The sequence below is a fragment of the Lontra canadensis genome, unplaced genomic scaffold (assembly GCF_010015895.1).
Source record: "Lontra canadensis isolate GAN:19392208 unplaced genomic scaffold, GSC_riverotter_1.0 scaffold38, whole genome shotgun sequence".
Lineage (NCBI taxonomy): Eukaryota > Metazoa > Chordata > Mammalia > Carnivora > Mustelidae > Lontra > Lontra canadensis.
The window spans coordinates 9,987,520-10,012,744 of NW_022631032.1; the positions used below are offsets into that span (position 1 = coordinate 9,987,520).

Genomic DNA, 25,225 nt, shown 5'->3' on the forward strand with positions numbered 1-25,225 from the left:
ATATTTTCTTACAAGGCTGAGCCTTGCTGCATTTTATTTTCTGTAAGAATACTTTCCTTGCTGCCTTCTGCTGCTTCTCTGTTCTCAATATTCAGTCTGATTTTTTAAGGGACCAATGTTACTACACCCCGCCCCCGCCATTCTTTTATAAGTAGCAGGCCTAGGCTCTTTCTAGATTTAAAATTCTTTAAATTGTTTTGCTAGGCTGCAGTTATATTTCTAAACTCTAGCCCAGAATTTGTGAAAGAATCTGTCTTTGAGGGTTAAGTAGAAAAACTAATTGGATACTCAATAATGTAAATACTCTGAGTTGATTAGATTACTCCAAGAAATTGCTATGAGGCAGTTGGTAAATCTAACATTATATGAAAGGAAGAAATGTAATTTAAAAATTATGTTAATTTAAATTTTGTTAGCTAGTTTAAGAGCCTCTGCTTAGCTCTTAGTTTAAACCAGGTTTTCAGACTCTTCCTCAGAGGCCTCAGAGTTTTTTTGGAGGGTCACTGGAGGAAGAATTGCAGATTCTCTCTGTCAGATCTACTTTTATCCAGTTTTAATTATTGAAAATATAAGTACTGCAGTTATTGTTTAGCTCTTTTTAAAACATTTTAATTGATAAATAATTGACTAAGCTGTATGTATTTAAACTATACAATTTAATAAATTCTAATACACATACATATATACCTGTGAAACCATCACCACAATCAAAATACTAAACATACCTTATCTCTCCAAAAGGTATCTCTTTGCCCTTGGTAATCCAACCCAGCACCCTCCTACTCCTAAGCAACAACTGAGCTGCTCTCCGTCACTATAGACTCATTTGCATTTTATGGGATTTCATGTAAATGGAATCATACAATTGATTTTAAAAAGCTATTTTCTTTTTTGGTCTGGCCTCTTTCCCTCAGCATAATTATTTTGAGATTTTTGCATGTTGTTGCATTTATTAACAGTTCATTTCTTTTTATTATTGTATAGTAGTCCATTGTATGAGTATACCAGTTTGTCTATCCATTACTTACTGATGGAAATTTTAGGTATTTTGAGTTTTTTACTACTACAGGTAAAACTGCCATAAAGATTCATGTTGTTCAGATCTTTGTATGGACATATACCTGATAACCAGTGTCTTGAAAACTGTTTCATATACTTTGTTTTTTGTTTTGTTTGGGTTCTGGTTGGTACAGGTAGAAGGGTAAATTTGGTTTCTTTTATTACATCCTGGGAGTGGGAGTTTGGAAATACTAAGTCTGAAAATATGTAAAGTTTCTTGGATGGTCTCTTCATTATTTTTTTCTAATTTTATTGCTTCGTAGTCAGAGTTTTGGTTTTGGGGTTTTTTTTTTTGTTTTGTTTTGTTTTTTTGCATCAAGTCTTTGGAATGTGCTGAGACTTTCTTTGTAATTTTCTATGTGATGAAATTTATACATATTCTACATGTTGCTTTTAAAAAAAAGCCTCATCTCTATTTGATATATACTGCTAGTAAATTGTTTAAATCTACTTCATTTCTGTCAATTTTTTTGTCTTTTTGATTTGTTAGTTTATTGGAGATACTGAAATTTCTCTGGATTTGTCAAATTTGTTTTAGGTATTTCAAACCTATTTACATATACATATAAATTCATAGTTGATAATATCTTATCAATAACTCTTGCTACTCATGCATTTCACTTTGCAGGTTTGTCCTTTTAATTAATAGCTGTTGGATATTTATTTTCCTTTTTTATTTATTTACTAATTTTTTTAATTGTAAAACATAACACATGCTAAAAATGGTAAACCACAAATGTCAAGTATGATGAATGATTATACGTGAGTACCCATGCAACAATCAAAAAAATAGAACATCACCAGCACTCCAAAATACAACCACCATGTCCCTTCCCCCAAAGGGTAACTATTAGCTTGACTTACGTTTAGTCTCTTCCTTTTTTTTTTTTTTCTTAATATATAAATAGCTTTGCCATTTTTGTGTATGCCTATACCAGGATAGTTGAGTTTTACCTGCTTTTGAACTGTATAAAAACAGTGAATCATGTTCTTTTTAATGTTTGTTCTTTGGTTCAATATTATTTTTATACTATTGATCCATGTTATTGTCTGTTGGTCCAGGTTATTTTCATTGGGGTCTAGTATTCCTCTATGAATATTACACAGTCCATTTGTCTGTTCTGCTGTCAATTGATATTTGGGTTGTTTCTTGTTCCTGTCTGTTGTGAGCTGCTGCTGTTATGTATATATGCATCCTTGTACACTTGTGTGCAAGTCTTCTGGAATCAATATCCAAAAAGTATAATTGCTGAGCCCTAGAGGAAGACACTTAATGTATACTGCCACGGAGGCTATGGTAGCTTGGGGGTTGTACATTGTGGCAGTTTTGATAGGGAATGCTTACCTTCAACTTAAGAAAATGCCAAACTATTTTCCAAAGTGATTGTACCAATTTATACTTCAACCATCAGTGTGGTGGTGGAAGTATAAATTTTTTCCACATCCTGACCAATTGTTGGTAAGTCAGATTTTTAATTTTTGCCATTGTAGTGTATACAGTTATTATCATGGTTGTAATGTTTATTTCTGTGATTGCTAATGAAGTTAAGCATCTTTTCCTTTGTTGGCCATTTGTATTTCTTTTTTGAAGTGCTTAGATATGTCCTTTGTTCATTTTTCTGTTGGACTGTCTTTATATTGATTTGTAAGAGTTATGTATTTTGGACATGAGCCATTTGACAGTTAAATGTATAGCAAATGGTTATTGCAATTCTGTGTCCTCTTTCCATTTTCCTATATAGTTGACTGTTGAACAACATGGGGGTTGGGGGTGCCACCCTGCCCCCATGTGGTCAAAAATCTGTGTAGAAGTTTTGATTCCTCAAAAACATAACTACTAATAGCCTACTGTTGACCAGAAGGAAGCCTTTACTGATAATGTAAGCAGTCAGTTAACACATATTTAATATGTTGTATATATTCTATACTGTACTCTTATAAGAAAGTAACCTAGAGAAAAAAATGTTAAGAAAAGCATGAGGCTCCTGGGTGGCTCAGTGGGTTAAGCCTCTGCCTTTGGCTCGGGTCATGATCTCAGAGTCCTGGGATCAAGCCCCACATTGGGCTTTCTACTCAGCGGGGAGCCTGCTTCCCCCTCTCTGCCTGCCTCTCTGCCTACTTGTGATCTTTCTCTCTCTATCTCTGTGAAATAAATAAATAAAATCTTAAAAAGAAAGAAAAAATGTTAAGAAAATCATAAGGAAGAGAAAACACATTTATAGTATTGTACAGTATTTATAAAAAAAAAATCCACATGTAGGTAGACCCATGCAATTCAAACCCATGTTATTCAAGGGTCAACTGTAGTTTCTTTTTATGAACTGAAGAACCCAATTTTAGTATAGAGATGTATGGTCTTTATGTTTATAGTTTAGTGCTCTCTGTCTTATGAAATCTTTCCCTAGTCACAGTTGTAAAGTTATTCTCCTATATTACCCTATAGTTGTACAGTTTTGCTTTCTCACATTGAATCTAATCACCTGGGGTCATTTTTTTTTTTTTAAATGAAAGTATAGTTGGCATACAGTGTTACTTTGGTTTCAGGTGTACAACATAGGGATACAAAGAGTCTAGGCATTATAATATGCTCACCGTAAGTGTAGATGCCATGTGTCACTATACAGTATTATTACAGTACCATTAATTATATTTCCCATGCTGCACCTTTTATCCCTGTGACATACACATTCCCTAACTAGAAGCCTGTACTTCCTACTCTCCTTCACCCATTTTGCCCATCCCCCCAACACCTCTGCACTCTGGCAACTGCCTGTTCTCTACTTATGGATCTCTTTCTGCTTTTTTTTTTTTTTTTTTGTCCCTTTGTTTTGTTTTTTAGATTTCACATAGAGGTGAAATCATATGGTTTTTTCCTTCCTCTGCCTCAATCGTTTCACTTACCATAATAACTCTTTTGGTTCATCTTTGTTGTCTCAAATGGCACAATCTCATTTGTTTTTATGGCTGAGTAATATTATATTGTGTCTATATATACCATTTATCAATGGGCACTTAGATTGCTTTTTTTAAAATTTTGCTTTTAATGATTGTAAATAATGCTACAGTAAACATAGGGGTACATATGTCTTTTCAAATTAGTCTTTTCATTTTCTTTGAGTAAATACTCAGTAGTGGATTTACTGGATCATATGGTATTTCTGCTTTTAATTTATTAATTTTATTTTTTATAAACATATATTTTTATCCCCAGGGGTACAGGTCTGTGAATCGCCAGGTTTACACACTTCACAGCACTCACCATAGCACATACTCTCCCCAATGTCCATAACCCCACCCTCCCTCTCCCTACCCTCCACCCCCCGGTAACCCTCAGTTTGTTTTGTGAGATTGAGAGTCACTTATGGTTTGTCTCCCTCCCAATCCCATCTTGCTTCATTTACTCTTCTCCTACCCCCTTAACCCCCCATGTTGCACCTCCTCTCCCTCATATCAGGGAGATCATATGATAGTTGTCTTTCTCCGATTGACTTATTTCGCTGAGCATGATACCCTCTAGTTCCATCCACGTCGTCGCAAATGGCAAGATTTCATTTCTTTTGATGGCTGCATAGTATCCCATTGTGTATATATACCACATCTTCTTTATCCATTCCTCTGTTGATGGACATCTAGGTTCTTTCCATAGTTTGGCTATTGTAGACATTGCTGCTATAAACATTCGGGTGCACGTGCCCCTTCGGATCACGACGTTTGTATCTTTAGGGTAAATACCCAGTAGTGCAATTGCTGGGTCATAGGGTAGTTCTATTTTCAACATTTTGAGGAACCTCCATGCTGTTTTCCAGAGTGGTTGCACCAGCTTGCATTCCCACCAACAGTGTAGGAGGGTTCCCCTTTCTCCGCATCCTCGCCAGCATCTGTCATTTCCTGACTTGTTAATTTTAGCCATTCTGACTGGTGTGAGGTGATATCTATTGTGGTTTTGATTTGTATTTCCCTGATGCCGAGTGATGTGGAGCACTTTTTCATGTGTCTGTTGGCCATCTGGATGTCTTCTTTGCAGAAATGTCTGTTCATGTCTTCTGCCCATTTCTTGATGGGATTATTTGTTCTTCGGGTGTTGAGTTGGCTAAGTTCTTTATAGATTTTGGACACTAGCCCTTTATCTGATAGGTCATTTGCAAATATCTTCTCCCATTCTGTCAGTTGTCTTTTGGTTTTGTTAATAGTTTCCTTTCCTGTGCAAAAGCTTTGGATCTTGATGAAATCCCAATAGTTCATTTTTGCCCTTGCTTCCCTTGCCATTGGCAATGTTCCTAGGAAGACGTTGCTGCAGCTGAGGTCAAAGAGTTTGCTGCCTGTGTTCTCCTCAAGGATTTTGATGGATTCCTTTCTCACATTGAGGTCCTTCATCCATTTTGAGTCCTTTTTTGTGTGTGGTGTAAGGAAATGGGCCAATTTCATTTTTCTGCATGTGGCTGTCCAATTTTCCCAACACCATTTATTGAAGAGGCTGTCTTTTTTCCATTGGGCATTCTTTCCTGCTTTGTCGAAGATTAGTTGACCATAGAGTTGAGGGTCTATTTCTGGGCTCTCTATTCTGTTCCATTGATCTATGTGTCTGTTTTTGTGCCAGTACCATGCTGTCTTGATGACAGCTTTGTAATAGAGCTTGAAGTCCGGAATTGTGATGCCACCAACTTTGGCTTTTTTTTTTTTTTTTTTTCCCCAATATTCCTTTGACTATTCGAGGTCTTTTCTGGTTCCATATAAATTTTAGGATTATTTGTTCCATTTCTTTGAAAAAAATGGCTGGCATTTTGATAGTGTAGATTGCTTTGGGTAGCATAGACATTTTCACAATATTTGTTCTTCCAATCCAGGAGCATGGAACATTTTTCTATTTCTTTGTGTCTTCCTCAATTTCATTCATGAGTACTTTATAGTTTTCTGTGTATAGATTCTTAGTCTCTTTGGTTAGGTTTATTCCTAGGTATGTTATGGTTTTGGGTGCAATTATAAATGGGATTGAGTCCTTAATTTCTCTTTCTTCTGTCTTGTTGGTGTAGAGAAATGCAACTGATTTCTGTGCATTGATTTTATATCCTGACACTTTACTGAATTCTGGTACAAGTTCAAGCAGTTTTGGAGTGGAGTCTTTTGGGTTTTCTACATATAGTATCATATCATCTGCGAAGAGTGATAGTTTGACGACTTCTTTGCTGATTTGGATGCCTTTAATTTCTTTTTCTCGTCTGATTGCTGAGGCTAGGACTTCTAGTACTATGTTGAATAGCAGTGGTGATAATGGACATCCCTGCCATGTTCCTGACCTTAGCAGAAAAGCTTTCAGTTTTTCTCCATTGAGAATGATATTTGCGGTGGGTTTTTCATAGATGGCTTTGATAATATTGAGGTATGTGCCCTCTATCCCTACACTTTGAAGAGTTTTGATCAGGAAGGGATGCTGTACTTTGTCAAATGCTTTTTCAGCATCTATGGAGAGTATCATATGGTTCTTGTTCTTTCTTTTATTAATGTGTTGTATCACATTGATTGATTTGCGGATGTTGAACCACCCTTGCAGCCCTGGAATAAATCCCACTTGGTCGTGGTGAGTAATCCTTTTAATGTACTGTTGAATCCTATTGGCTAGTATTTTGGTGAGAATTTTCGCATCTGTGTTCATCAAGGATATTGGTCTGTAGTTCTCTTTTTTGATGGGATCCTTGTCTGGTTTTGGGATCAAGGTGATGCTGGCCTCATAAAATGAGTTTGGAAGTTTTCCTTCCATTTCTATTTTTTGGAACAGTTTCAGGAGAATAGGAATTAGTTCTTCTTTAAATGTTTGGTAGAATTCCCCCGGGAAGCCGTCTGGCCCTGGGCTTTTGTTTGTTTGGAGATTTTTGATGACTGTTTCAATCTCCTTACTGGTTATGGGTCTGTTCAGGTTTTCTATTTCTTTCTGGTTCAGTTTTGGTAGTTTATATGTCTCTAGGAATACATCCATTTCTTCCAGATTGTCAAATTTGTTGGTGTAGAGTTGCTCATAGTATGTTCTTATAATTGTCTGTATTTCTTTGGTGTTAGTTGTGATCTCTCCTCTTTCATTCATGATTTTATTTATTTGGGTCCTTTCTCTTTTCTTTTTGATAAGTCTGGTCAGGGGTTTATCAATCTTATTAATTCTTTCAAAGAATCAGCTCCTAGTTTTGTTGATTTGTTCTATTGTTTTTTTGGTTTCTATTTCATTGATTTCTGCTCTGATCTTTAGGATTTTTCTTCTCCTGCTGGGTTTAGGCTTTCTTTGTTGTTCTTTATACAGCTCCTTTAGGTGTAGGGTTAGGTTGTGTAACTGAGACCTTTCTTGTTTCTTGAGAAAGGCTTGTACCGCTATATATTTTCCTCTCAGGACTGCCTTTGCTGTGTCCCACAGATTTTGAACTGTTGTGTTTTCATTATCATTTGTTTCCATGAATTTTTTCAATTCTTCTTTAATTTCCTGGTTGACCCATTCATTCTTTAGAAGGATGCTGTTTAGTCTCCACGTATTTGTGTTCTTTCCAAATTTCCTCTTGTGATTGAGTTCTAGCTTCAGAGCATTGTGGCTGAAAATATGCAGGGAATGATCTCAATCTTTTGGTACCGGTTGAGACCTGATTTATGACCAAGGATGTGATCTATTCTGGAGAATGTTCCATGTGCACTAGAGAAGAATGTGTATTCTGTTGCTTTGGGATGGAATGTTCTGAATATATCTGTGATGTCCATCTGGTCCAGTGTGTCACTTAAGGCCTTTATTTCCTTGTTGATCTTTTGCTTGGATGATCTGTCCATTTCAGTGAGGGGAGTGTTACAGTCCCCTACTATTATTGTATTATTGTTGATGTGTTTCTTTGATTTTGTTATTACTTGGTTTATGTAGTTGGCTGCTCCCATGTTAGGGGCATAGATATTTAAAATTGTTAGATCTTCTTGTTGGACAGACCCTTTGAGTATGATATAGTGTCCTTCCTCATCTCTTATTATAGTCTTTGGCTTAAAATCTAATTCATCTAATATAAAGTTTGCCACCCCAGCTTTCTTTTGATGTCCATTAGCATTGTAAATTGTTTTCCACCCCCTCACTTTAAATCTGGTGGTGTCTTTCAGTCTAAAATGAATTTCTTGTAGATAGCATATTGATGGGTTTTTTTTTTTATCCATTCTGATACCCTGTGTCTTTTGATTGGGGCATTTAGCTCATTAACATTCAGGGTAACTATTGAGAGATATGAATTTAGTGCCATTGTATTGCCTGTAAGGTGACTGTTATTGTATATTGTCTCTGTTCCTTTCTGATCTACTACGTTAAGGCTCTCTCTTTGCTTAGAGGACCCTTTCAATATTTCCTGTAGAGCTGGTTTGGTGTTTGCAAATTCTTTCAGTTTTTGTTTGTCCTGGAAGCTTTTAATCTCTCCTTCTATTTTCAATCATAGCCTAGCTGGATATAGTATTCTTGGCTGCATGTTTTTCTCGTTTAGTGCTCTGAAGATATCATGCCAGCTCTTTCTGGCCTGCCAGGTCTCTGTGGATAAGTCTGCTGCCAATCTAATATTTTTACCATTGTATGTTACAGACTTCTTTTCCCGGCCTGCTTTCAGGATTTTCTCTTTGTCACTAAGACTTGTAAATTTTACTATTAGGTGACAGGGTGTGGACCCATTCTTGTTGATTTTGGGGGGGAGGGGTTCTCTGCACCTCCTGGATTTTGATGCTTGTTCCCTTTGCCATATTAGGGAAATTCTCTCCAATAATTCTCTCCAATATACCTTCTGCTCCCCTCTCTCTTCTTCTTCTGGAATCCCAGTTATTCTAATGTTGTTTTGTCTTATGGTGTCACTTATCTCTCGAATTCTCCCCTCGTGGTCCGGCAGTTCTTTGTTCCTCTCTTGCTCAGCTTCTTTATTCTCTGTCATTTGGTCTTCTGTATCGCTAATTCTTTCTTCTGCCTCATTTATCCTAGCAGTAAGAGCGTCCATTTTTTATTCCACCTCATTAATAGCTTTTTTAATTTCAATTTGGTTAGATTTTAGTTCTTTTATTTCTCCAGAAAGGGCATTTATCTCTCCAGAGAGGGTTTCTCTAATATCTTCCATGCCTTTTTCAAGCCCGGCTAGAACCTTGAGAATCGTCATTCTGAACTCTATATCTGACATATTACCAGTGTCTGTATTGATTAGGTCCCTAGCGTTTGGTACTGCCTCTTGTTCTTTTGTTTTGTGGTGAGTTTTTCCACCTTGCCATTTTGTCCAGATAAGAGTATATGAAGGAGCAAATAAAATACTGAAAGGGTGGTAAAGACCCCAGGAAAATGTGCTTTAACCAAATCAGAAGAGACCCCAAATCGTGGGAGGGAGAAAGGGGATAAAAAGAAGTTCAGGAAAAATAAAAAAGCAAAAAAAAAAGAAAACAAAGAAAATATAAAAAGATATATATATGTGTAATATATATATTAAACTAGTTTAAAAACATTAAAAAAGAAAAGGGTAAAAGTTAAAAAAAAATTAGCAGAAGAAAAAAATAAAATTTTAAAAAAATTAACTGCAAGACTAAAGAATCTTGGGGAGAAAGCCATGAGTTCCGTGCTTTGCTTACCCCTCCACTGGAATTCTACTCTCCTTGGTAGGTGAACTTTGTCTTGGATGGATTTCTTGTTGATCTTCTGGGGGAGGGGTCTACTGTAGTGATTCTAAAGTGTCTTTGCCCCAGGCGGAATTGCACTGCCCTTACCAGTGGCCTGGCTAAGTAATCAGCTCAGGTTCGCTTTTGGGAGCTTTTGTCCCCTGAACACTTTCCGTAGAGTTCCGGAGGATGGGAATGAAAATGGCGGCCTCCCAGTCTTCGGCCCTGAGGAGCCGAGAGCTCAGGGCCTCACTCCTCAGTGCGTCCTCAGAGAAAAGAGCCCAATCACTCCCGTCTCCCTGGCCTCTGGCCACACTCCGAGCTCACCCAGCCTGCGACCAGTTCAAGGTAACCCCGAGCTGAGAGCTCACTCCTTGGCCCTGTCTCTGTAGCCGGCTTCCCCGGTCTAATACCTGCGAGCTCTGCGACACTCAGACACCCCCGATCCTTCTGTGACCCCGCGTGGGCTTCACTCCAGTTTAGCCTCTGGAGCTATGTCCCTCAGTGGAGCATACTTTTGAAAGTCCTGATTTTGTGCTCTGTTGCTCCGCCGTTTTCCGGGAGCCGGCCCCTCCCCCCGCGGTCTATCTTCCTGTCGTTTTGGATTCACTTCTCCACCAGTCCTACCTTTCAGAAAGTGGTCAATTTTCTGTTTCTAGAGTTGCTTTTCTTCTTCTCTTCAGTCTCCTGTTGGATTTGTAGGTGTTTGCAATGGCTTGATAAGCTATCTAGGTGATCTCCTGCTACCTGATGTAGTCTCAGCTTGCTACTTCTCTGCCATCTTGACTCCTCCCTCTCCTCTAATAAGCCTTTTTAAAAATTAAATGTTACAAGGCAGTGAATTATTAAAAATATACAGTATTGACAGTAAATGCTGTAGGAGATGAGGGAAGCCATTTCAGTGTGGACTGGCACAGAAGAAGTGGGTTTTGAGACAAGGCTTTTGAAGAGGATAGGATTTGAGTAGGTAGGATATGATATATAGACTAGTCTAGAATAGAGCATCTGCACATAAATAAAGTAGCAAAACACTAGGGACTAGATTGTTAGGGCCAAAGGACAAAATTAAGTGGGTTTTATTCTTGTAGAAAACAGGAAATGATGGATATAAGTGAGAATAACATAACAGAAACTTTAAGATAGTACCATTCTTCAGAAAAGCAGCAGTGAAGGCAGTGAGGGGAGGGGAACAGGAAACTGATGGCAGGAGCTGTTGCCTGAGTGAAGAGAAAAGGATGCAAATTCAACAGTAGCTCTAGGATAACATGAGAGAGAATGAGAACATTTGGTGTTATAAAGTTTGAAATAGAGGCACTTGTTTGTGCAATTTACATATTTTGCTTTTAAATATTACTTAAACAGCCATCTTAGAAAGGTAGAATAGAATTGCCAAACCATCTGAGAGAGAGACAGAAGCTCCTTTCTTCTGGCACCAACACTCTGCAACAGTCTCTAGAGCTTTGCTGTGGTAGTGGAAATACAGACCTGGACTTGGGGTTTGGTTTGCTTTTTCCTATGAAAATGATGACACATGCTGGAGTTTGCCATCCCACGTTGGAGTATTTAACTCCGAGTATTTAGGTATATCACTATAACATTGTTGCCATCAGAAAAGTACACTTTAGTTCTACAGTAGATAAAGGAACAAACTTCCAGGCAGTAAAGTACCAAAGATGGCAGAAGGACCAGAAGGGCTTAGGTAGTGTTGGATTTTGGTACTTTTGGTGTGGGTCACTTTTTATTCCCACAAAAGAAGCCTCTTCCCTTGGTAGTCACTTCCCAGGAATACTGGTATCTCTTCTAGGAACAGATCTCCTTCACCCCTTATGTCTGAGACAGGACACTTTTGACACATACATTTGGGCAAATCTCAAGTTATATGGTATATAATTACCTACAAAAAAAAAAAAAAATCACCAGTGAGGTTCTGATAATTTATTAGGTATGAACACCACATTTCTTTCTGGATTTCAACAACTAAATCCAACCGAGAGTAGTACTTTTATATATGTTTACCTCTTCCTAATATTATCCAGTCATGTACTTAAATTTCACACAAAAATGTATGTATATATTTTCAAATGGCTGTTCTGATTTAAATTACAAAATATACATATGTACACATTTTAATATAAAGGTGGTAAGGGTGCTCATCAACTTCTGGGCTGCCCGTCTGGAGTCAGCTCGTACCTGTAAAACAGTTGGGTTTGGACTTTTGTTAGTATCACGGGCGTATTGTGGTGGCAGCATCAGGACAAGCAGCCTTGTCTAGCTAGCGTAGGTCCCTCTGGGACCGGGAGAACCCATCCCTCTGTAAGTCAACCGGCTGGGGTTAAGACTAGGGCTTATAGAGAGAGGTCTGTTAGGTAAGTGAGAACTATAGGCAGAAAATCCTTAAGTATAGGTGATAATGTGTCTCCTTCCTTGATAAGCAAAGAAGCTGACATGTACTGAAAAAGGAAGAATTTTGGAAAAAGATCATGTGCAACTGCTGGAGACAATGTCTTAAGTACCAGATTAATGTGATAAAATGAAAGGGCTCACTTACCATCGTGAGAAGCCCTTAATCAGATCCTCTTTTGATAAGTCAATCAGAACCTAAACAAACGCAAATAATCAGTTTCCTTCCAAAAAACTGCATTAAATGGAAACATATTGGGACAAATGGAATTAATCATAAAAAGGGCCTCCTTGGGTTTCGGTTTTGAGCAGGGACTCTTTTTCTTTTAGCTCTCAACTCTCCAGAAGTGCAATAAAGGCACTGGCCTCAGTGTACTAGGAAAAGGTGAACTGCTCTTCAGAGTTAAACCTCAGAATTTATCAATTTTCCTTAGAGAACAACTTGCCTTTACTCATGAACTGAATTTTAATTTTAAGCAAGACACCATGGTTGCCTCAACTCTAAAAATAAGGATAACTTCCCCTACATCATCTAAGTGGGATCTTAAAAAGATGATTATAAGAAGGTGTTTATTAAACTATAGCTGCAAAGTATTGTATAAATACTCTTTTTATTTGTACTTGGCATCTTCCTGAAGATTATACATTCTCTACTTTAAGTAAAATCCCATCTCCACAAAAATCTTGACATAATGAGACCCAAGCTTCACATATTATCAAAACAAACTTAATAGATGTTCAAATACTTGTGCAATGATGAGTTTGGATAGATTCTCCAACTTGTTAAAATAGTATTTATCATATTAATTTACCCACCTGTTTTACTTTCAGCAATGTTAAAATACCCTCCACCCCCAAAACCTCCCAATGAGACTCTAACCTCCTTGAAGCCAGTTCTGGTAACAGCCAGATGATACCATCAGAATTTCTGCAAGGTGTTCCACCAATGAACTCCAGGTAGAGTGCTGTGGGAGGCAGAGTACCAAGAGTCCTTCTTGTACTTACTTTTCCTAGCTCCTTTCTTCTGTGTGAGCCAAGTGGCCTACTGTTTTTCACTGCAACATCTAGTGACCTCTTCTTTACTTCTTCCATGGGAACAAAAAATTCAAATCTTAAAGATGCAAAAAGTCAAAGTGAGATTTACTCTTTTTTTTTTTTTTTTAGATTTACATATTTTAATCATTTTTGTTGAAAATCTGAAGTGTTTGATCCATTTTCCTACTTTTAAAACAGAAGATATATTCAGGGGACCATCTAGAATAGTGTTGGCTCATAGCAGATATTTAATGGATCATTATTACAGGTAATCACTGTCCTATGCTAATCACAAGCTTTAGAAGTATCAAGAGGCTATTTGCCTCTCTGTGAAGGCCTTGGACTGCTTGAACTACTATATTTTGGGGTTTCTTACTTTCTCTGAGCCTACCCTGGCTGCCTTTATTTTAGCTGCCCCTTCAACAGTGCTTGCTCATAGGACCACCTCAACCCCTATCTCTCTTGTTTTTTCTGACCAGCTAAGGACTAGGATGCTGAATAGTCAGGTGTATTGGAGCTTCATAGAAAACAGTGGACCTTCCCCTTTCTGCCTGTGGAGTAAGGCAGAGAAATCTTAGGGTACAATCTTTGTCATAAACTCACAAGAGGCCACTGGAATCCTTATAGGTAGTTTTTTGTTTTTTTGTTTTTGAGGTAAGGGAACATTAGTTTCAAGTGTTTAACAATGACTTGATATTTGTATATATTGCAAAATGATCACTGTAAGTCAACATCAATCACTATACATAGTTAAAAAAATTTTTTTCTTGTGATGAGAACTTATTAGATGCACTCTCCTAGCTACTTTCAAATATGTAATATATTATTAAATAGGATCACCAATATGTACATTATATCCCCATTACATCATTTTATAAATGGAAATTTGTTCCATTTGACCTGACCCCTTATCTCTACCCCTCCCCTCCCTCCCGCCACACACCAACTACCAATCTGTTCTTTATATTCAGGAGCTTGGCATCTTTTGTTTGCTCTTTTTTTTTTTTTTTTTTTTTAAAGATTTTATTTATTTATTTGACAGAGAGAGATCACAAGCAGGCAGAGAGGCAGGCAGAGAGAGAGGAGGAAGCAGGCTCCCTGCTGAGCAGAGAGCCCGATGCGGGGCTCGATCCCAGGATTCTGAGATCATGACCTGAGCCGAAGGCAGCGGCTTAACCCACTGAGCCACCCAGGCGCCCCTTTTGTTTGCTCTTTTATGGGTTTTTGTTTCTTTTAGATTTCCACATATAAGTGAGATCATACAGTAAGAATTTTTTTGTCTGACTTATTTCACTTAGCATAATACCCTAAAGGTCCATCTGTGTGTTTCTGCAAATGGCAAGATTTTTTATGGCTAAATAATATTCCATTGTGTATATGCCACATTTTCTTTATCCATTCATCCATCAGTGGATACTGAAGTAGCTTCCATGTCTTGGCTGTTGTAAATACTGTCACAGCAAGCATGGGAGTATGTATGTGCTTTTGAATTAGTGTTTTCATTTTCTTTGGATAGATATCCAAAAGTGGAATTAGTGGATCATATGGTAGTTCTATTTTTAATTTTTGGATGCAACTCCACACTGTTTTCCATAGTGCCTGTACCAATTTATGTTCCCACGATCAGTGCACAAGGTTCCCTTCCTCCACATTTTCACCAACACTTGGTAATAGTCATTCTAATAGATATGAGGTGATAGATCACTGTGGTTTTGATTTGCATTTCTCTGATGATTAGTGATATTGAGCACCTTTTCATGTGTCTGTTGGCCATCTGTATGTCTTCTTTGGAAACATGTCTGTTCGGGTTCTCTATCTTTAAATCAGACCTTTTTTTTTTTTTTTTGCTTTTGAATTGTGTAAGTTCTTTGGATATTTTGAATATTAACCCCTTACCACATAAATGGTTTTCAGATATTTTCTCCCATTCAGTAGGTTGCCTCTTCATTTTGTTAAGTTTTCTTTGCCTGTGCAGAAACTTTTTAGTTTGAGGTAGTTTCACTTATTTTTTCTTTTGTTGCCTTTGCTTTTGGTGTCAAGTTAAAAAAAATCAAGTTCAATGTCAAGGAGCTTATTGCCTATATCTTCTTTTAGGTGTTTTATGGTTTGGTCTTACATTCAAGTCTTTAATCCATATGGAGTTTATTTTTTGTGTATAATGTTAGATTGTGGTCCAGTTTCATTCACTCATTTAAATGTGGCTGTTCAGTTTTCCCAGCACCATTTATTGAAGAAACAGTCCTTTCCCCATTGTATAAGTTGTCATATTAATTGACTGTTGTCAAAAATTAATTGACCATGTATGTGCCAGTTTATTTCTAAGCTATTTTCTTCCATTGATCTTTGTGTCTGTTTTTATGCCCAAACCATACTGCTTTGATTACTATAGCTTTTTAACAGAGTTTTATATCAAGTAGTGTAATTCCTTGAGCTTTGTTCTCAAGATTACTTTGGGGTTTTTGTTGTTCCACACCAATTTTAGTATTTGTTCTGTGAAAAATGCCATTGGAATTTTGAAAGAGATTGCATTAAGTCTGTAGATTGCTTTGGGTAGTATGGACATTTTAACAACATTAATTCTTCCATTCTATGAGAAGTAACTATCCTTCCATTTATTTGTGTTGTCTTCAGTTTTTTTCATTAATGTCTTACAGCTTTCAATGTACAGATCTTTCATCTCCTTGGTTAAATTTATATTTAGGTATTCTTTTTGATGCAACTATAAATGGAATTATATTCTAATTTCTCTAATAATTCATTTTTAGTGTGTAGAATACAACAGATTTTTATATATTTTATATCTTGCAGCTTTACTGAATTTGTTGATTAGTTCTAATGGTTTTTTGGTGCACTCTTTAGGGTTTTCTATAATGTCATGTTATCTGTGAACAGTGATACTTTTACTTCTTCCTTTTCAATCTGGACGCCTTTTTTTTCTTGCTTATATGCTCTGACGAGGACTTCCAAAACTAAAAAGCTGGCAAGAATAGGCATCCTTGTCTTGTTTCTGATCTTAGAGGAAAACCTTTCAGGTTTTCACCCTGGATTATCATGTTAATTGTGGACTTGTCCCCTATGACATTTATTATGTTAACATATGTTCCCCCTATACCCACTTTGTTGACAGTTTTATCATAAATGGATGTAGAATTTTGTCAAATGTTTTATCTGCATCCAATGAGATGAACATAAGATTTGTTAATTTGATGATTTACAGTGACTTGCAGATGGATACTGAATCATCCTTGCATCCCCACTTGATCATGATGTATGATCCTTTTATTATAGAATTCAGCTTTCTAATATTTTGTTGAAGATTTTTGCATCTATGTTCATAGAGGGTAATTTTTTCTTGTATCCTTGTTGGTTTTGATATCAGGGTAATGCCTTGTGAAATGAGTTTGGAAGTGTTCCCTCTTCTGTTTGTTTTTTGTTGCTGCTGTTGTTTTTGTTTGTTTTTGAAGAGTTTGAAAAGGATTGGTATTGTTTGAGTGTTTGGTAGAATTCACTAGTGAAGCCATTGGGTCCTGGACTTTTGTTTGTTGGGAGATTTTTATTTTTTTAAAGATTTTATTTATTTGACAGAGAGAGAGACACAGCAAGAGAAGGAACACAAACAGGGGGAATGGGAGAGGGAGAAGCAGCCTTCCTGGGAGTGGGGAGCCTAATGCAGGGCTGGATCTCAGGACCCTGGGATCATGATCTGAGCTGAAGGCAGACACTTAACAACTAAGCCACGCAGGTGCTTCTGTTTGGAGATTTTTGATTACTGATTCAGTCTCCTTATTAGTAATTGGTCTGTTCAGATTTTTTATTCATTATTCAGTCTTGGTTGTATGTTTCTAAGAATTTACCCATTTCTTCTAGCTTGTCAAATTTGTTAGCATATAATTTTGTTCAGAGTGGTCTCATGATCCTTTATACTTCTGTGGTATGTTATGTCTCGTTCATTTCTGATTTTGTGTTTTTTCTTGAGGAGTCTTAATGACTGGAAACTAAAGAAAGTTTTGTCTTTCTAGAGAACCAAATTTTAGTTTCTATTTTCTTGGTCTCTATTTCTATAGTTTATTTCTGTTCTGATCTTTATTTCCTTTCTTCTGCTAAGTTTGGGCTTTCTTCATTCTTTATAGTTCCTTGAGATATAAACTGAGGTTGTTTGAGATTTTGATTGTTTACTGATGTAGGCATTTATTACTATGAATTTTCCTCTTAGAACTTCTTTTGCTGCATTCCACAAATTTGGCAAGTTGTATTTTCCATTTGTCTGAAGATATTTCTTCTTTGACCTGTTGGTTGTTCAATAGCATGGTGTTTAATTGTAACAAACTGTGAATTTTCTGGTTTGTTTATTGTACTTCATTTCTAGTTTTATACCATTGTGGTCAGAGAAGATGCTTGATAAAAATTACAGGTCTTAATAAATTTAAGAAAACTAATTTGTGACTAATTTATGATCTTAGAGATTGTCCCATGTACACTTGGAAAGAACATATATTCTGTATATTCTGCTTTTGGATGAAATATTATGTATCTATTTGTTAAATCCCAGTGGTCTAAAATGTCATTTAAGGCTGCTATGCCCTTATTGACTGTCTGGATGATCTACCATTGATGTAAGTGGGGTATTAAAGTCCCCTACTAGTATTGTATTGCTATCTCTTCCTTTAGGTCTATTAATATTTATGTATTTAGCTGCTCCTACGTTGGATGCATAAATATCTGTAAATGTTATATCCTCTTATGGGATTGACTTCTTTATTGTTATGTAATGCCCATTTCATCTCTTATTATAGTGTTTTTTTTTTTTTCTTTTTTAAGAGTGTTTTTTTTTTTTCTTTTTTAAGATTATTTATTTATTTGACAAAGACACAGTGAGAGAGGGAACACAAGCAGAGGGAGTGGGAGGGGGAGAAGCAGGCTTCCTACTGCACAGAGAGCCTGATGCAGGGCTCAATCCCAGGACCCTGGGATCATGACCTGGGCTGAAGGCAGATGCTTATCGACTGAGCCACCCAGGTGCCCCTATAGTGTTTGTTTTCTAGTCTATTTTGTCTGAGAGAAGTATAGCTACCCCAGTTTTCTTTTAGTTTCTATTTCCTTAGAATATCTTTTCCCATCCCTTTACTATCAATTTGTGTGTGAAATGAGTATCTTACAGACTGCACATAGATGGGTCTTGTTTTTTTATATCCTTTTAGCCACTCTGTGTCTTTAGATTGGAGTTTTATATTTAAAGTAACTATTGATAGTTTATATTAATAGTACTCAAAGCCATTTTGTGCTTTTCTGGCAGTTTTGTAGTCCCTTTCTATTCCTTTCTTTTGTTCTCTTCCATTGTAGTTTTAGGACTTTCTTTAGTGGTACGCTTAGATTACTTTCTTTTTACGTTTTGTGTACCTACTGCAGGTTACTGCTTTGTGGTTACACTGAGGCTTACATAGAATGGACTTCTTTAAGTTGATAATATCTTAAGTGTGAAAGGATTCTAGGGGCGCCTGGGATCGAGCCCCACATCGGGCTCTGCTCAGCAGGGAGCCTGCTTCCCCCCTCTCTCTGCTTGCCTCTCTGCCTACTTGTGATCTCTATCTGTTAAATAAATAAATATTTTTTAAAAAGATTCTAAAGCTTCCACCTAGCCCTGCCACATTTATAGATTATATCCCTATATCACTATAGCGATAGTTATTTTTAGTACTTTTGTTTTTTAACCTTCATACTGGCTTTATATGTGATTAATCCACTACCTTTACTATATATTTGCCTTTACCAGTGAGATTTATACCTTTATATGTGTTCTTGTTACTAATTAGCAGTCTTTCTTTTCAGCTTACAAAGTCCCTTAAAGGCAGTCCAGTGATAATAACTTCTGTCTCTCCAATTCTTAATGACAGTTTTTCCAGGTAGAGTATTCTTGGTTGGGAGTTTTTTCTTTTGGTACTTTGACTATATCGGGCCAATCCCTTCTGGCCTGCAAAGTTTCTGCTGGAAAATCTTCTGGTTGTCTAAAGGGGTTCCCTTATATGTAACAAGTTTTTCTCTTGTTTTTAAGATTCTCCCTTTACCATTAACATTTGACATTTTAACTATAATGTGTCTTAGTATGGGTCATCCACTCACAAGAGGTGTCCAGGCTCCTTACTTCTAGGTTTACTGTTAGGGTGGAGGTTGCCAAGTCTGCCCTCCAGATAACCTGGCCATATCTTATTGTTATAATATTGAGAGAGAATTACTAACAGATCAGGTTTATCACAAAAGCCAAATGTCAAACCTCTCCCTCTTGTGTTCTCACATAGCAATTATGAAATCCTTTTATAATTGTGTCATAGCTCTCTTTGAGTGCAAAGTCTTCTACTTGTGTGGCTCTAGAATATAGGATGGTGCCTGGCATAAGGTGTTCTATAAATAATAGATTCTCTCCCAAACTCTTTCTTGATATCAACTCCAAGTGAAGCTCTTAAAGGGAATGTATTAGTTCTTAGACAAGGCCCAAAGAGGACCCAGTGCAGCTCTTTTAAAATGAGTAATTACTGACCAAGATAAGAGGAAATCAAAATTAACAGGTGTATTATCCCCCAGATGCCTTTTGTTAGGATGCTGAAGCAGAAGGAAGCAATAATGAGATTTTGACTTCTTGACTTCAAGTTGACCTCAACGTACAGAATATTTCACATAAAACTTGCCATACGTGACCCATCAAAAGCAAGAAATGTGATTAGATTCTATCAGTCATGCACCTAAGGACACTGGGTGGACAAGTCAGGAAGGACATCTGTTTCAACTTGCTGCCTATGCTTTGTTGCAGGAAGGAAGACAGAGCTTCCACAGAGCTTGGAGCTTTGAGGAAATTTTAGGTCTCTGGGTTTAAAATATGTTTTGTTTTTTTTGTTTGTTTTTAGATTTTATTTATTTATTTGACAGAGAGAGAGAGGAGGAAGCAGGCTCCCTGCGGAGCAGAGAGCCCGATGTGGGGCTCGATCCCAGGACCCTGGGATCATGGCCTGAGCCAAAGGCAGAGGCTTAACCCACTGAGCCACCTAGGCACCCCTTAAGATACGTTTTTAAGATATGTTTTATTTTTAACTGTTACTTTTAACAGAGTTAAAGAAAACATATTTGGCCAGATTTAAATCCTTTTACCACTAAAGAGGCTTCATTTAAAGAGAAAAAGTGTGGAGCAGTTCATAATCAGGAGCATTTTAGCCTCTATGAGCAAGAAAAGTTGGTAGCTGTTTTGCTAAACTGCCCTGGCAGTCCTTTTCTCCCATTAATGTAAAGAAATTTCATGAAGGCGTAGAACATGTTATCCTGAGGCCCACAGATTTAGCCCTTCACAGCGTCTGGCAGATTTGCCAGGCACTCAGCAAATACTTGAAGGGATGAGAAGACACTCCATAGGCAGGGGAGTTTGGTTCACTCACGTCTCATCAAACAGGGGTTCCAGGGTCTTCCGTTTTACTGAGGTCTTCTTACGACTTGCCCACCTCCTTTCTGGTAATAAGTAGACACGGACATACGGATCAGCTCCACTGCTGGTACAGGGTGTCAGGTTTCTGATTTGGTTTCAAAGACATTAAAGAAGAAAGTTTTCAAACACTGAAAGGACTCCATTGGAGAGGCTGTACTAGCCCTTCAGCTTTAGATGGCTTGTGGATAAAAATGCCCTGTTGATGACCAAAAAACAGAAGTCTGCAGCATTTGGAGGATAAAACATCAGAAGCAGGATTTTGAAAACATGTGTTTTTTAAAGTCTGGAGTAGAGCAAGTACTTCCCATCTAAAGGAAATTGGAGATTCACACTTGAGAAAAGGTACTGGCTCCAAGTCACCCCAGACAGTTTTATGCAGTAGTTATATTTAAACAAAGTTCTTGGCTCTGGAGCCTGCCCATCAGCATCACTGCAGACCTTGTCATTCACAGCATGCAGCCTTCAAACCTCACTTCTTCCTCATGTATTACTTGTCTACCTCAGGGATGCCCACCCCCATTCTTTCATTCACCTGAGGCCTTTGCCCTGCCCCAGCACCCCATTACCTGCAGCCATTGATGAGCACACTGAGGCAGCGCCGCAGACACACATAACGCACAGTGAGCTGAATCTCACCCAGCCTCCACTGCCTGAGATCCCCGCCTCTGTAAAGAAAGGCTTGTTACTTCTGTTGCCATTAAAGGTGTTGGCCTCTCCCCCAGCCCCTGAGACAGAAGCATGTCCTGCTTTCGGAGCATAGAGCCATGTGGGTTAATAATTATCAGTAAGGTTCCTTTCAGGCAGAAGTCCATTCTATCCATTCACATGTGACTGTCCTACTTCACAGTAGGAAGAACATGAACCCAGGAGTGGGATCTGCTTTTCTACCATGATTTCCTGTGAGACTGTTGGTTCGTTATTTGACCTTTATGATATTAACTTCTATCTCATAGGGTAATTGTGAAGATGGAATTAAATAGCATGCTAAGCTCAGAGTTAACAATAAATGGCAGTCATTGAGGATCTATTTCACATTCTAAGTTTTCCACAGCATCCCACACTTGGGAATGCAGGAAGTGTTTCTGTGGTAAGGAACCATAACAACCAAAGCCCAGCACCTGTTTTACAGTGGGAATGCACTTGCTTGCTCTCCCCCTTGCCCTGTGTTTCTAGCATATTCCATGCTGCCTCTCATGAAGCCACTTTGTAAACGATCAGAACTTGCTGAGAAACGTGGGTTTGTATCTACTTCTCCATTCAGGAATGTATTTTTCACACAGGTCGTTTTAGACAAGATGAAGCAGAGAGGTGCATACTCAATGTTGAAGCTGATATCTGTCAGGTCAAAGCAGGAGGAGGCCAAGGAGTTGAGCGAGGACATGCTGGGAGCCACCCTCTTGGGCGGCCATGCGAGTGGGGAGGCAGGGCATTTCATAGGTCTGGGTGACTTGATGGGCCCTGGAGAGTGGGGGCCTGGGACAGTCAGGAAGATGGTGCCCGAACTCTTCTTCCCCAAGGACTCACAGAACCCTTTGGCATGGTCCTTGCCTTTGGGCTCTGGGCCTGTCTCTTGGGGCATGGGCTCAGTGGCAACAATAGTGGCACTGGTGGCTGACATGGAGCTCTTGGAGGTTTCTTTGGTATCAGAAGCAGGATCTGGGGGGCATGGCAAATTTGCAGGGCATTCTCCCTGGAATGGGGCTTTGGGTTCCTGGTTGGTGTCCACCTTCTTAATGAACAGAGGACCTTTCTTTAAGGCTTCAGGTCCTGTGTATGGGCTCCCCATCTCTCGTTCTTCCACACGCAGGAACTGCAAGCAGATGACAGGATTATGGGCTGGGCCCCCCATATCCACTTTCTCCTCCTCTGCTGTCATGTTAATTTCTGGGAAGTGGTTCCTTCCTGACTACCCAACCCAGTGGATTTCTACCCCCTTCCCCGCCCATATCTCCCTGACCCTGGGTCCCTATAACCAATTTCTCTCTTTTTCCCTTATTCCTACCTCAATAGTTAGTCTTCATGAGCACTCAGTCCTGCCCCCACTCACTGGCTGGCAGAGACCTGGCTCATTCTTAGAGCAGGTACTGTCCCTCTCTGCAAAGGACTCTCAGAATCTACACCACCTTCACAGATATCACACCCTGCCTTCTGGATTGGCCCTTTTCCAGCTGTCACCCTATTCACCACTGTTTTCCCAAAATGTGTTTCCACACACACCCCTGTGCTCCTACAAAGTTTCAAACCTCAACCATTGTGTTTCTCCTTCCCTCTCAGTCATCAAGACCATTTCTAGGAACTTCCATTTCTAACACTATAATGGTCAAAATATTCTATTCTGAAAAGCCTCAGTAGGAATGACTAATAAAATGAAACAAACATCCTTTTTAAATGCACAGCCAAGGGGCACTTGGGTGGTTCAGTCATTAAGTGGCTGCCTTCTGCTTGGGTCATGATCCCAGGATCCTGGGATCGAGGCCCACATGGGGCTCCCTGCTCGGGGGAAAGCCTGCTTCTCTCTCTCCTACTCTCCCTGCTTGTGTTCCCTCTCTGGCTGGCTGTCAAATAAAATGTTAAAAAAAAAAATGCATAGCCAAATTTACAAGAAAGTAAGGAAAACCCCTAGGGTTACTGAAAAAGGCTAAGCTTTCCTAGGGTCATTTATCAACCTTGAAAAATCCAAGGGGTGGGGAGAAGAGGCCTCAGGTCAATGTGAGGCTCAGTTGGAGTAGGAACCATGAAGGTGGGGTCTCTTTAGGGGAAAAAAGTAGTCTAGGAGAAACATTTCCACCCTGCTCAAGGAAAGACTGCAAAGAAATAAGTCCATCTTGCTTGTACTCTGCTGGGGGTACTGAAGACTTTCCTGAGGATATGGCACCTTATAGGACTGTCTTATATGAATTTTGGTTCATATTCATACCTGTGGAATCATGAAACCTAAAAGTTTAAAAATTAACGTAAGAGTGGACCCTAGTTTGTAAGGCTCTCAAGGTACATGGTTATAGCAAAACAGAATCTCCTTGGAAGCAAGCAAACTCAATCTAGGTCACAAAAGAACACAACATATGTTTGCAACCTAAGTCACCAAACATAGAAATGAGTCACCCTGAAAAAGCATCAACAGATACAACAAATGTCAAAATCTCAATTCTCAAGATCTTCAGATAATAGAATTCACATTATAGGTACATTATAGCATAGATATTTTCAGATGGTTAAAGATAGAATATAAACATGATAAACATGACAATAAAATACAGTGAAAAAAGACATGATAAGCATGATAATAAAATAGAGTAAAAAAAGACAATGAATTTGGAAAAGATAGAAATAGAAAATAGCCTTTGAAATAAAAACCATGAATAGTTAAAAGAATTAGTGGTCTAGAAGACAGATCTGAGGAAATCAGAATGTAGCACTAAGAGACAGTGAGGTCAGGTGGAGACAGAAGAGATGGGGAAAAGGTCCAGTGTAGGAGTTCTAGAATTAAAGATTAAAAGAATGGAGAGCCAATATCTGAAGAGATAACGGCTGACAATATTCCAAAGTTGATGAAAAATATAAATCTACTTCCTAGCTTTTCAGCACAGAGCAGGTACTTAGTTCTGAGATAGTCTGCCTTGTCCATGGCCAGAGCCATGGAACATGGGGAATAAGAGGAGATAGTTACCCGAAGCACCAGCCTCATGGAGATGAGGCTGTCCAGGCCTGAGTGGTCCAACTGAAAGCGCTGCTCGAGGGTGAGGTCTGTATAGGGTAGAATCTGGCACAGGGGGATCTCCAGCACTCCCAGAGCATACTCTTGGTCATCATCAAGCACCTGGGCAGTGGGCCAGTCACAAAACAGGAGAACCAAGACCCACACCCACCACCACCACTCTCTGGGCCCCATTCAAGTCTACGTTCACTTCAGTAAGCGAGTACTGTGCTTCTATTGGCCTCTGGTCCTGTTCTGAAAACCTGGCAGCTGGATCTCTATGAGGCAAATGCCCAGGGCCTCAGGGGCTTTAGGGACTGATGGGCTAAGGGCCTGAAAAGATCCCAGATCTGCCTTTTTGTTAAGATTTCTTGACTAAGTCACTGTTTGCACCTCTGTTTGCTTATGTGTAAAATAAAGAAACTATCTCTTTTCCACAGATCTTTTGTGAAGGCTAAATTATTGTTTAAAGAAGTATATCATCACTAAGATCCTGGGAGGATCCCAACATAGGCCACTCTGGGTGCTGGGTAACAACTGGAAAGATTCTTGCAGGGAGAGCCAAGGGACTTGAGGGTTTGTCCTTCCAAGCTCTTACCCATTGTCCTTGGGCACCAGGCTTATGACGATGAGGGACCTCTGCACCCTCTCCCACAGAAAAGGGGCTGACTTTACTGCTGGGAGAACCTGTTCAAGGTGCATTATCAAGCTCCCTACTCTTCATGGCTTAGACACTGATTAACTTTGTTCCAAGAGCCCAACTTTCAAACCTTCAGATGCAGCTTCTCAGCTGCCACGTTGGACACAAAGAAGGAAAACACCTGGCTCCACACTGGGTCCTTGCTGTGGGGACAAGTCTGGGGACAGAAGAGAGAAAGATCATTGAAGGGTCAAGAGGGGCAGAGCAGGATACTGCTACAAACAGACACAGACCCTCTGCTTTCGGC

At 38.7% G+C, this 25,225-nt stretch overlaps 2 protein-coding genes across 9 annotated transcripts in view; one reads left to right on the plus strand and one right to left on the minus strand.

Moving 5' to 3' along the window:
- The window catches only part of CEP70 (centrosomal protein 70), an 89,990-nt gene extending 70,064 nt beyond the window's left edge, over positions 1 to 19,926 (plus strand). Inside the window, exon 19 of the mRNA XM_032869603.1 lies at positions 19,696 to 19,926. Coding sequence (XP_032725494.1) covers positions 19,696 to 19,709 — 14 coding nt within the window. The 3' untranslated portion in view covers positions 19,710 to 19,926. The remainder of the gene's footprint in view (positions 1 to 19,695) is intronic.
- Positions 11,605 to 25,225, minus strand: part of ESYT3 (extended synaptotagmin 3) — a 47,668-nt gene continuing 34,047 nt past the window's right edge. For 2 of the 8 annotated variants that reach the window (XM_032869594.1, XM_032869593.1), the window contains exons 16-23: positions 25,049 to 25,135; positions 24,252 to 24,401; positions 21,901 to 22,394; positions 21,151 to 21,249; positions 20,538 to 20,669; positions 13,090 to 13,195; positions 12,233 to 12,282; positions 11,605 to 11,874 (exon numbers count right to left, since the gene is read on the minus strand). In XM_032869594.1, the coding sequence (XP_032725485.1) occupies positions 11,838 to 11,874; positions 12,233 to 12,282; positions 13,090 to 13,195; positions 20,538 to 20,669; positions 21,151 to 21,249; positions 21,901 to 22,394; positions 24,252 to 24,401; positions 25,049 to 25,135 (1,155 nt within the window). In that variant the 3' untranslated portion in view covers positions 11,605 to 11,837. Of the gene's footprint in view, positions 11,875 to 12,232; positions 12,283 to 12,803; positions 13,196 to 20,537; positions 20,670 to 21,150; positions 21,250 to 21,702; positions 22,395 to 24,251; positions 24,402 to 25,048; positions 25,136 to 25,225 lie in introns of those variants that run through there. The other 6 variants (XM_032869598.1, XM_032869595.1, XR_004384051.1 and 3 more) reach the window with 6 other exon arrangements.